This window comes from Lacerta agilis, chromosome 7 (assembly GCF_009819535.1).
Source record: "Lacerta agilis isolate rLacAgi1 chromosome 7, rLacAgi1.pri, whole genome shotgun sequence".
NCBI lineage: Eukaryota > Metazoa > Chordata > Lepidosauria > Squamata > Lacertidae > Lacerta > Lacerta agilis.
Window position 1 is genome coordinate 10773946 of NC_046318.1, and position 12285 is coordinate 10786230.

Sequence of the window (12285 nt, forward strand, 5' to 3'; positions counted from 1 at the left end):
TCCTTTAATGAGGATAAAATAGTTTCCAACTTTGGCCCTGATGTTCATTGTTTTTTTTGGGTGGTGCCATTCCGTGACTTTACTAATGCAGATTGGTGCTGATGTTGCGCCGCACGTCTTATTGTGCTTTTGGAGACATGAAAGATGGGATTAGTACCTTTAGTTCAAGCAAGTAGCTGCCGGGATACCATTCTGCCACCTAGACAGAGAATTACAGTTCTTATTTGTTTGTAATGCCAGTACCAATAAAATTATATGATAGCACACACAGCTATGTGCTAAGCCTAGAAGCACCCAGAAAAGTTGCACTTTTATGCACGTCAAAATTTCCTTTTGGAAAAGCACTTCCAAGGAGGAATTGTGAACATTTAATGCAATTTACGTTCTACAGCTTTTCCTATGTTGTATAACTACAGGTAGGGGACTGGATGCTTGGGAGATTCCACATGCAAACAAGTTTCCTGCACATAGAAAGATTGCATGCTAGTCAAAAGGCTAGCCATGCAGCTTTCTTCTTAATGTGCCATTTTTCTAGGTGCGAGGAGTTTTGTTTGCTTGGTCTGGTGGAGTGAATCATGCCATCTTTTCATGTGAACTCTGAAATGGAAACAGTCTCAGGAAGAGCTGAATCACATGATTATGCTTCATAGATAGTTTAGCGCTTAGTATGAAATTTGTGTATTAATTAACATGTCTGAGGGTCATAAACATCTATTTGTGGGTACGCATGCCGGGAGCTGTGATTAGTCAGATATTACTAAAGCTCACATTCATCTCATAAAAGTTGTTGAGGTTTCGCTGGGCCTCAGCTGGTTTTACAATTAATTTCACTTCTTCTTTTTTGGATAATAGCACTCTTCCCTTTGATGAGAGAGAAGGCAAGCCATTTCCAGAGCACTGCTTAAAAAACAGAGGCCAGGCCTATCCCAAAAGGCCTGTTTCATTCATGCAGTGAGGTAGCTCAGACTGCCACATTCGAAGACCGCTCTTTGCAGTGCCACCATTAACATAATTTTAACACACATTTTTGCTATCTTTATGTGAGCAACCGAAGCTTGAATTTGAATATTGTGTGCCCCTTCACTTAATTTTCTGTTTTTGGCGGTGAAATACGAGGAAGCAGTTACTGGGAAAGTGTCAGTCTCCAGCTTCCTGATATAATTTGCTGAAGAAAGCAGCGCTTAAAATGCATCTCTTCTATTCTCTGCTTACACCAGTTGGCATGGGCAGGGCAACCCAAGAACAAAATCTAAAGCAGGACTTCCAGAAAGCCCCTTGGACATGCTGCGACTTGTTTCCCTACATTGGGTCAATGTAGTGTCACAATAAACATCCATTTTTTAATGATGCTGTCACAGGAAGCATGCCGGTCAGTAAATACACAGTTCAAAGTTGGACTTAACTCTTTATTAGCAAAAGCACAACCTCCACAGACTTGTTCGAGTGTCAGGCCTAATGAGCAAAGCAGCTCATTCTCAGTGGTCTTACTCCATGAACATCACTTGCTGAGACGGAAAGTCCCCGCCTAGTCCCCTCTCCGGGGCTTTTTCTAAGCGATCGAAGACTGTGCCTGCATGCAGCCTGCCATTGCTCCACTCGTTTCAGCCCTCTTTTGGTTCTGAGAGACAGGGAGAGGGGAGCTTCTGGCAGCAGGAGGGAGAGAAACCTGTGCCCCTTCACCAGCCGGACTCATCTTTCCCTCTTGACCTCCCCCCTCCCTCTCACCTGCTTCAGCTTCTGCCTCTGATTCTGCACTTCTCTCTGCCACAGACTCTCCCAGCTCACTAAGCCCTGTTATAGCTTCAGCTTCTGACACCCTCTCCTCCTCCACCACTCAGTCTTCTCCCTCTGCCCACTTATTGTTGTCCCACCACAGGGCTCTGAGACTTCCTCCCTTGGTGGTTCCTCAGCTGGTTCCTCCCACCATTCCTTTGCATCAACCCAGCCCATGACATCTAGGTAAAGGTGAAGGAAAAGGACCCCTGGAAGATTAAGTCCAGTCAAAGGCGACTATGGGGTTGCGGCGCTCATCTCGCTTTCAGGCTGAGGGAGCCGGCGTTTGCCTGCAGACAGATTTCTGGGTCATGTGGCCAGCATGACTAAACCGCTTCTGGCACAACAGGACACCGTGACAGAAACCAGAATGCACGGAAACGCCATTTACCTTTCCGCTGCAGTGGTACCTATTTATCTACTTGGACTGGCATGCTTTTGAACTGCTAGGTTGGCAGGAGCTGGGGCAGAGCAGCGGGAGTTTACCTGTTGCGGGGATTCGACCCACCCACCATCTGATTGGCAAGTCCAAGAGGCTCAGTGGTTTAGACCAGAGCACCACCCGCACCCATGACATCTACCTACTGTGGATCTACTGTATCTACCTACCTACCTACCTACCTACCTACCTACCTACCTACCTATCTATCATCTATCTACTATCTATCACAGGGATTGCCAAACTTACCTGGCCTCGGGCTGGTTCCTCCAGCGCCGATCATGCAGCAGGCTGGAGGGTGGGGGAGCACGTGCCCACACGCTATTTTCGGCAGCTGCGCCGTGCCGGTAAGAGCGGGCGGTGGGGGGGGGGTGCTGCGGGCTGGAAAACTGAGTCCCTTGGGCCGCATCTGGCCCGCGGGCCTTAGTTTGGGGAAGCCTGATCTATCTATCATCATCTTTCTATCTCCATCCATTCATCCATCTGTTTATCCACCCATCTTATGATCTGGGACACGAGGCACCAAACCATCTGTAGACGCAGTACTGGAAAAGTCTTTTTTAAACAAACGAATCAAACGAATTAACAGTAAACAAGTTTCTACAGTTAACAGGCATAGCCAGGAGTGAGATGGGCTATTGCCAAAAACACATGGGTGTGGGACAAGATCCTTGGAACTGTCAAACGCCATGCGGTTTCTCATCACAGAGAAAGCAGGAAATCCTTCAAGCATTAGTCACTTTTTTCTTTTCTTTTTTGGCGACTGCTGATGAAAGCTGCTGTGTTATGCTATCGGTGACACGTTTCATTCCAAATACAGTAGGACTTGTATCAGCGTTCCTTCATCTATGTCCAGCAATAAATGACAGAGCTGATTTCATTGTGGGTTGCATGCTTGGCTGTCCAACTTATAGTCAAACAGATCCCAGTCTCTTTAATTTGCTAATGGAATTGACTCTTATTATTACTGTGCAGATTGTTGACCCGGCTGGAAAAAGTCCCAAGTGCATAGTTGTCTGGGTCGCTTAAAAAAGATGTTGTCAACCTAGGAATGTAAAATGCTGGATTTGCCTTGATTCTTCTTTGTGGGTTTTTTCTTGTGACTCAAACCTCCAATTTAGGGTATGATGAAATTGATATTGAGCAGGTACTGGTCTCTCTGTGTGTGTGTGTGTGTGTTGGATTAACAAGTGTTTGAAATAGGGTGAGTTAAAGAGGTTTCTTGTGGTCAATCAATATCCAGTATTGACAACGTTACCTGGTTCTTGGACACAGAATCATAGAAATGTGTTGGAGATGTAACAAGATTAAGGGTACGTTCTATCATATGTGGTGGACCTGTAAAAGGGTAAAAGAGTATTGGGAAATAATTCATGATGAATTAAAAAAATGTTTAAAAGTACTTTTCCAAAATAAAAAAAATCCAGAGTCCTTTTTGTTTGGGACGGAAATTCCCAGGTGTCAAACATCTCCACTTGGGTCTCATCTGTCCGAAGGACATTGTTCCAGAAGTCTTGTGGTTTTTCTCACATGCAACTTTGCAAACCTAAGCCGTGCTGCCATGTTTTTTTTAGAGAGAAGAGGCTTTCTCCTGGCAACCCTTTCCAAACAAATCATGCTTGTTCCGTCTTTTTCTAATTGTGCTGTCATGAACTTTAACATTTAACATGCTAACTGAGGCCTGTAGAGCATGAGATGTAACTCTTGGGTGTGTGTGTGTTTTTTTTTTGCAATTTCCTCTGAGCATTGCGATGAATTTGCTGAGCCATCCACTCCTGGGAAGATTGGCAACTGTCTCGAGTGTTTTCCACTTTTGAATAACTTTTCTCACTGTAGAATGATGGACTTTACATTGGTTGGAGATGGCCTTAGAACCCTTCCCCAGTTTCATGGGCAGCAGCAATCGCTTCTCTAAGAGCATCGTGTTGTCTTTCCTGCTTGGCATTGTGCTAAAACACACCTGAATTCTCCAGACCAGTAAAAAGGTGATTTATGTATGCTACTACTGCCGCCCGTGTTTCATTAGCATAGAAACGCAAGGTCCCAACTAAAGAAGAATGGCAACTTGAGTTGACAGAATATGCGCAGCTTGCATACTTAACATACAGAATAAGAGAACAAGAAGAACATACATTTAGAGAAGATTGGAAAACGTTTATTGAATATATGGGGGGAAACTGTGTATACCTGGAAACATTGGCTGCAGTATAAATAAGGTTTTGTGGATGTATTAATGGAATATTGAATGGTTTTGGTTTTTGTAAAACATTCAGGAATCTGATATGCAAAATTAACCATGGAAAGAGAAGAAGGGAAGTCACTGGTATTTCAAGGATGTTAAAATGAATATTTTAAATTGTATAATGAAAATTTAATAAAATGTTCATATAAAAAAAAGAAATGAGTAGCCACACCTTTCTGCTGCTTAGCCTTTTAATCCTATGAAAGCAGTAAGGATGTTCTTAGTTTTTCCACACAATTTCTCAATTTTGGCTTTATTTCTGTTAAATAAATCATGACACGGTGTAATATGTCATGTGTTGCTGTTCATCTGAGGTTGTGTTGTTGTTGTTCAGTCGTTCAGTCGTGTCCGACTCTTCGTGACCCCATGGACCAGAGCACGCCAGGCACGCCTATCTTTCACTGCCTCCCGCAGTTTGGCCAAACTCATGTTAGTAGCTTCGAGAACACTGGCCAAGGTTGTATTTACCTAATATTAAGACCTGCTAAGGAACATATGATTGTTACTATGTCTTCATATTTAAGCCATTGAATTCAAAGAGGGTGCACTTCCTTTTCCCCATGACCATATGTGATGTCAGGCGAAGGGCACCTACATTCGTATGGTATGCCTTGTACAGTAACTTGCTTGTCTGCAAGTAATGAACGCTAGAAGCAAAGCGATACATTTGGATTTGGGGACTGTTTCTAAAAGGAAGCAAGCGCCCTCTAGCGGATTGCCTTATTATTTACAGCCTTGCTTTGGGTTTTGTGCAGACTCAAGCAAGTTCTCTATCTGACGTTTGGCGACAATATAAATATAATGGGTTATTGGGCGACTGCTTTTAAATTGTAGGTGTTTTCTTCAACTTGTGCAGAGGGTCAGTGGCCTTGTATGCCTGAAGGAGCATCTCTATCCCATCACTCTGCCTGGACACTGAGATCCAGCACTGAGGGCCTTCTGGTGGTTCCTTCACTGCAAGAAGTGAAGTTACAGGAAACCAGGCACAGGGCCTTCTTGGTAGTGGCGCCTGCCCTGCGGAACGCCCTCCCATCAGATGTTGAAGAGTTAAACAATTATATAACCTTTCATGGACATCTGAAGGCAGCCCTGTGTAGGGAAGTGTTTAGTTTTGTCCTGTTATATTTTGTTGGAAGCCACACAGAGTGGCTGGCACAACCCAAGCCATATGGGTGGGGTACAAGAAATTTGTTGTTGTTGTTGTTTGTGGTGAACTTCAAACAGTCAATACAGTCGTATCTCGGCTCCAGAATGCCTTGGGAGTCAAACGTTCTGCTGCTGAACAATCAAAAACTGGAAGTGAGTGTTCCGGGTTTTTTGGTTTTTTTTTTAAAGGAAGCTGAATGTCCAGCACAGCTTCCACTATTGTTTCCAGTGCGCCTGCACAATCGGGAACCATTCGGAAGCTGGACCTTGGTTTCTGAACTTTTCGGAAGTCAAACGGACTTCCGGAACAGATTCCGTTCGACTTCCGAGATAGGTCTATATTTTACTGAGATAGTAAGTAATGCGAGACTGAGCTGCAAACCAGGAACTTGCTGGCTTAAAGCAAAGCGCCTCTGTCATGAAGTGAATATTCTCTCTACTTCAGCCCCCATCTTCAGCCTTGGCCTCCCTTACAGGGTTGTTGTAAGGGCAACTGAGGTAGGATATTTGAGATGCTTGGGAATCTTCCAAAGTGCGATAGAAATGCTAAGGTAGGGGGGGGGGGTCTACAAATTTTGGCGGAGCTTGGAAAACCAACCATGATTTCCAGCAACCCTGCAAAGCTCTGCTTTTTTGACTCACAGAGGCAAAAAGAGGGGGTTTTCTTTTATACTGGCTACCTGACAAAGTCGGAGAGGTTTGTAGAGAGAGGAGGAGTTGCAAGCAGCAAGTTTGTTTTGGTAGCAGCTTGCTAGCAACCCACAGGCTGCATTCCAGCAGAAGATCCAGCCTGACGCCATTTTGAAAAAGAGTTATTTTCTGCCAGTGGTTTCTTGCTCTGGCAGAGCACGCCGACGGTTTTCCCTGCTGGTTGCTAAAAATTAAATGTCTGGTTGCCACTAGCTACTGCAGGTGCAACTTGGCAACTGTGCATGCTGAGTACTATTAGTTATGCACTAGTAAGGGGCATGGGATGTGATTAAAAGAAAAACTGACCCCCCCACCCTTTTAAAAGCAGCCAGGATTGTGGGGGACATGGCAGGAAGGAATGATTTGTCCAAGGCGATTATGCCCCAAATGTGAAATGTATCTGATAATGGTATCATTGCCTTTAAACAGTCTCCTGAAAGCCTCAAAAACTCTTTTCTTCAGCCTTAAAAGGAACATAAAGCAAACTGCTCTTTGGACAAGCATCAGACTTTTTCCACTGGGAGGTTTATTCTGACATACCAAGATAAAAGGATGGATTTGGCGAACTCGTTGGCCTTATCTCTTCCCCGTTGTGTGAGATACGGAGCCCAGAGATTGAACTGAAGTGTGTTTGGAGGCTGCTGGGTTTTTTTTGCATTGCAAGTGATGCATTGGTCAAAAGTGCATGCCGCTCTTTGAGATTATGTAGCTTTCGAGATTTTTGCTTGTTTGATTAGGGTTATCAGATGTCCCTGTTTCCCGGGGACAGTCCCTGGATTTGTGAATAAGTCCCCAGACAAATTCCATCCCCGGAATGTCCCTGGATTTCATCTAATGTCCCCGAGAAACACAGCAGCGGCAGTCTCTCTGCAGCCCGGAGGAGTTGGCTCTGGCTGGCTTCAGGAGCTGCTCGGAAGTCCCCATATGATGGTGGTGCAGGGGCTCTAAGATGCAGCTTCCAGGCTGCCTCCACTTTCCCTGACCCCAGCAACTAAGCTGTGAAGAAGGGAGGCTTCATACTGCCTATCGGAGCAGCCTCCCAACTCCTACTTGCGTGCAAGCAGGAGTGGGGCAGGGATCTCTCAGGCAACGGGAAGCCTCCCTTCCCAGCTGAGGGATCCTCGCCCCCTCCGGCTTGCACGCAAGTAGGAATGGGAATGGGATTGGGGCTGCTCCAGAATTACTGTTAATGGTTGGGTTGGAAGTATAAATAACACCAACTCTCAGTCAAAGAAGCTCAGTTCTCAGTGATCATAATCTGTTGTAGCAGAGACTGGTTCTCCGATTTATATGGTTCTCAGATTTCAGGCTCTGCGCAAAGCCTATTAAATGCGACATTGATTTATCTTAGTTCTCAGAAGCTCTGCTTCTGATTACCTGCCTGTATACCATTTCTCAGACTGCGTCTAACAAGAAATAATATTTATTTATTTATTTAACATGTATATCCGGTGCACTAGCCAGCAATATGCTCTTGCGATGGGGAAAAAAAACATTTTTAGTTTTTAAAAATGAAATCATAATTACTGCCACTCACAGACATAAAAAGCATTTTTCAATAAACGTCTTCTTGAATTTTCAAGGTACGAGATCATTGGTACAGATAACTAATTTAAGTCTTGTTTTTCCTTCTGTCTTCCAGCGGTGAAAGTGGTGCTGGCAAAACAGAGAGCACAAAGCTGATACTCAAGTTTTTGTCCGCTGTGAGCCAACATTCGCTGGAACAATCTCGCAAAGAGAAAACATCTAGTGTGGAACAAGCAATTTTGGAGAGCAGGTACTGTGTTCATAGCCTCACCTATCTTCCAGGCCGTAGGGAAGATTCATGGAAGGAAGATATTTCGGGGTTGACTGTTGTCTGCTCAGCAGTCAGAAAACAAAACTACTGCAGTACCAGGGATGGGTAAACAACCCAACAAGCACATCCCATCTTTGAGTGGCTGGGGAAACTCAGCCAGATGGGCAGGGTATAGATAATAAATGATGATGATGATGATGATGATGATTGAACATTTTCTAAACTATGGTGGTATATTTAAGAGATCATATAGATACAGGGACCCAGGTGGCGCTGTGGGTTAAACCACAGAGCCCAGGGCTTGCTGATCAGAAGGTCGGCAGTTCGAATCCCTGCGATGGGGTGAGCTCCCATTGCTCGGTCCCAGCTCCTGCCCACCTAGCAGTTCGAAAGCACGTCAAAGTGCAAGTAGATAAATAGGTACCGCTACGGCGGGAAGGTAAATGGCGTTTCCGTGCACTCCTCTGGTTCACCAGAAGCGGCTTTGTCATGCTGGCCACATGACCTGGAAGCTGTACACCGGCTCCCTCGGCCAGTAACGCGAGATGAGTGCCGCAACCCCAGAGTCGTCCACGACTGGACCTAATGGTCAGGGGTCCCTTTACTTTCATAGATGCAGATGCCTTCGCTGTTTCGATGCATCAAACACTTTAAAATTCACATGGAAGTAAGGTTTGTTTTTCTTCCATAAAAAGCATATTTTATAGTCAGAATTCTGACAGCCGAGCCTATATTTTAGCCTGCCAGGTGCTTAGTAACCCTCCTGTTTTTGCAATCTCAGCCACTATCCTAGCACTTCCCTTCTCATGAGCTGGGGTTTCCGGGGAGTAAGGAATCATTCCAAGAGAGAAACCTGTTGTTGCCTTTTATATATTTTGGCAGATGTTGTTTGGTTGTGCGTATAATTTACCCGTGTGTATAATTAATGATTCATTCATTCATTGATGTTGCCGGGTGCGTCTCTAGCTTAAATAAGTTGTCTTCCTTTGAAAATGCCTGCATTCTAATTGCAGGTTTCATAGATCAATGAGCATATCAAAAGAGAGAGGTTAAGGGTGCAACAGAGGTCACACGGATGCTGCGGAATCTCTTTACAGCATCCTTGGACTATTTCATAATAACTGGTTTAGAGTAATTATAGCTCTGTCGCCTTTTCTACCTGGGGGGCAGCAATGCTACAGCTTAGCAGGGACAGGGGGACAAATGAATACAGTCATGTTTTTAAGTGTAATGGGGGGGAGATGTTTGTTTTACTGCATCAGACCCATTAAAATATGTCTAACTGAAGTGTTATTGTTTATATGGTGTCCTTACTGGATGTAGAAATTTAGGGCGGGGTGGGTCAACAAATGAATGGCTTACGGGAATTAGGAATGTAATGTAATGATGGTCGACCTTTGGTAGGAGGCCAGGCTAGGAGCTGGTGAGCTTGAGGACATTTTTTAAAAAAGCTTGGGGTACATATGAAAAGAGGGGTGGGAGAAGGACAGATGGACAAAAGTGGAGAGAAGGGAGGTGAAAAGAGAAGACTATTTGCTCACAAATTTATTGACAGCTGTACAAATTACTATAGCCAGGAAGTGGAAGGGGCAAGCAGAGTAGAAAATGGAAGAATGGTATAAAGAGGTGTGGGATATAGCTATTAATGATAAATTAATATGTGCCATTAAGGTATGACGGGGAATATGCAGGAGAAATGATTTTGGGGAGATATGGAGGGTGTTCGTTGAATTTGTACTGTTAAAACAGAAAGAGGTCAAACCATCACAAGAGGTGTTGAAATTTTGGGAGGTTGGATAGTTACAGTGGAATGGTCTCGTGGGTGGGGTGCACATTTTTATTCTTATTTGTTACTTTGTCAAAATAATAATAATTTTTTAAAATGTAACAATTAAGAGAAGATTAAGGAAAGGCATAGGATGCAGGTGGCACTGTGGGCTTGCCGATCAGAAGGTCGGCGGTTCGAATCCCCGCGACGGGGTGAGTTCCCATTGCTCGGTCCCAGCTCCTGCCCACCTAGCAGTTCGAAAGCACGTCAAAGTGCAAGTAGATAAATAGGTACCGCTCCGGCGGGAAGGTAAACGGCGTTTCCATGCGCTGCTCTGGTTCGCCAGAAGCTGCTTAGTCATGCTGGCCACATGACCCGGAAGCTGCGGACAAATGCCGGCTCCCTTGGCCTATAGAGCGAGATGAGCGCCGCAACCCCAGAGTTGTCTGTGACTGGACCTAATGGTCAGGGGGCCCTTTACCTTTAAGGAAAGGCAGTTTAGGACAACAGAATGAGCCATTAAACACTCATCAGTTGATCTGTACTAGGGAGCACAGATTGAACAACAATGGAAAAATATACTGAGGAGGAAATAAACCTGAGGGTATGGAAATACATTATCAAGAGTTACAGAAGCACAGGTTGGAGGTTGCCTCAGATGGATACCTTGATTAATAACAGGGTATCCTGGCACACTTAGTTTTGTGGTTTTGCCCATGGTATTACCCTTAAGTCTAGCTGCACGGGCTTAAACTGTTTCTGGAATATTCCATTTGCAGCTCCGAGATAGCTTGATTAAATGTTTCCCCATATATAAATCTGCTCACACATTAAACAAAGCAAGCAGATTAGATGATAAAGAAAAAAGGTTTTAGTCAGCCTCTTTGTTTTATGTGTAGAGGGATTTTTTTTCCCTTGGTGGGAACATTCAGACATGCAAATCCCCTATCTGTGGAATGAAAGTGCATTGTCTAGGAGACAAAAATTAAAGATAAAGGAGTTAGTTGGCAGTACTTTACACTGGATATACTTCTTTAAAAAATCTAAGTTCTAGTAAACAATGTTTATTCTTACTCATACAGCTAGTACATTTGTTATCTATTTTTATTTTCCCCCACAGCCCAATTATGGAAGCTTTCGGCAACGCAAAGACTGTTTACAACAACAACTCAAGTCGCTTTGGGAAATTCATTCAGTTGAATTTCTGTCAGAAAGGCAACATTCAGGGAGGAAAAATTGTAGATTGTATCCTTCGTACTCTGTGATTGCCCTAATGACAACTGTGTGCATTTTTATACAACAAGCAAAGAAGATGTTGGCTCTCTTTCGGTAAACATTCCAAGTTCTTAAGTTAGAATGCAAAAATCTATAAAAACCAGTTCATATGCTTAGTACCAAACCTATGTGTGTTTTTTATCCTAGACCTAGATCATCCTGAAATTCTGCAGTGAAATAATTTTGTTTCTAAAGCCTGTTACTGACCATGGTTTGTGTGAGTGAAACAAACCTTAGTTCTCTGGTTGAGATGTAACACTAAGCCAGGAATTGCTTGCTCTAGAGTGATTTCCATGGTCAGGGCAAACCATTAACTATGCTTTACCATGATGTGTGAGCTGCGCCACTGAATTTTGTGGCAAATAAACAGATGCCAATTAAAATCTTTACCCAATGACATTCTTACGTTTATGTTAAAATAAAATAAAAATGATGGACACAAACGTTGCTTGTGCAAGTCTGCTAAGAAATTAATATATAGCCTTCAGTTCACCCCAGCCTCCTCACACGGTCAAATGAAACATTCTGTTCCTTGACTTTTCAACCTGCTGCCTGCTGAAGATTTATTAGAGAAGGTAAACCAGCATTTTGATTTCTTTCAATGTAAAGGATCGCGCTGAGAATCTCACCTACCTGCCGAACAGATCTCTAAATATGTTTTCTCTTGTAGAATCGAGTAGTAAGGCAAAATCCAGGAGAGAGAAATTATCACATATTCTATGCCCTGCTGGCGGGGATTGAGGGAGAAAAGAAAGGTGAGAGGCGGTCTTCTGCTTGAATAATGGTTTACAGTGCCCCTTGGACAGAGATTTTTCCTAAGATTCCCACCACCAGCATTTTATGATCCTAGTATTTTTAAAATGTATAGCCTAAGAAAATAATTAAAGAGTGCTATGTTGCGTTATGTTATATAGAGAGAGAACGATTGCCTAACAAAGATAGGTGGTAATTGTGATATGTCCCATCATATCAAAAGTCTTTCCAAATCCCACTTCCTCCACAAGTCTATACTTATGTGTGCACCAGCCAATTGGGCACAATGTGCTCTAGGTTGTATAGTCTGAACCTAATTGTCTAATCTGAGTAAGAACTGTTGGGTTTGTTTTGGTAAACTTAGTACCACATTGAAAAGGTATTAACTTTGGGGAAGTTCC

General features: G+C 43.7%; 1 protein-coding gene across 1 annotated transcript in view; it reads left to right on the forward strand.

Annotated features, from left to right (window-relative positions):
* The window catches only part of MYO10 (myosin X), a 181006-nt gene that overhangs the window by 97527 nt on the left and 71194 nt on the right, over positions 1–12285 (forward strand). Inside the window, exons 5-8 of the mRNA XM_033154368.1 lie at positions 7933–8067; positions 10977–11101; positions 11693–11706; positions 11802–11886. Coding sequence (XP_033010259.1) covers positions 7933–8067; positions 10977–11101; positions 11693–11706; positions 11802–11886 — 359 coding nt within the window. The remainder of the gene's footprint in view (positions 1–7932; positions 8068–10976; positions 11102–11692; positions 11707–11801; positions 11887–12285) is intronic.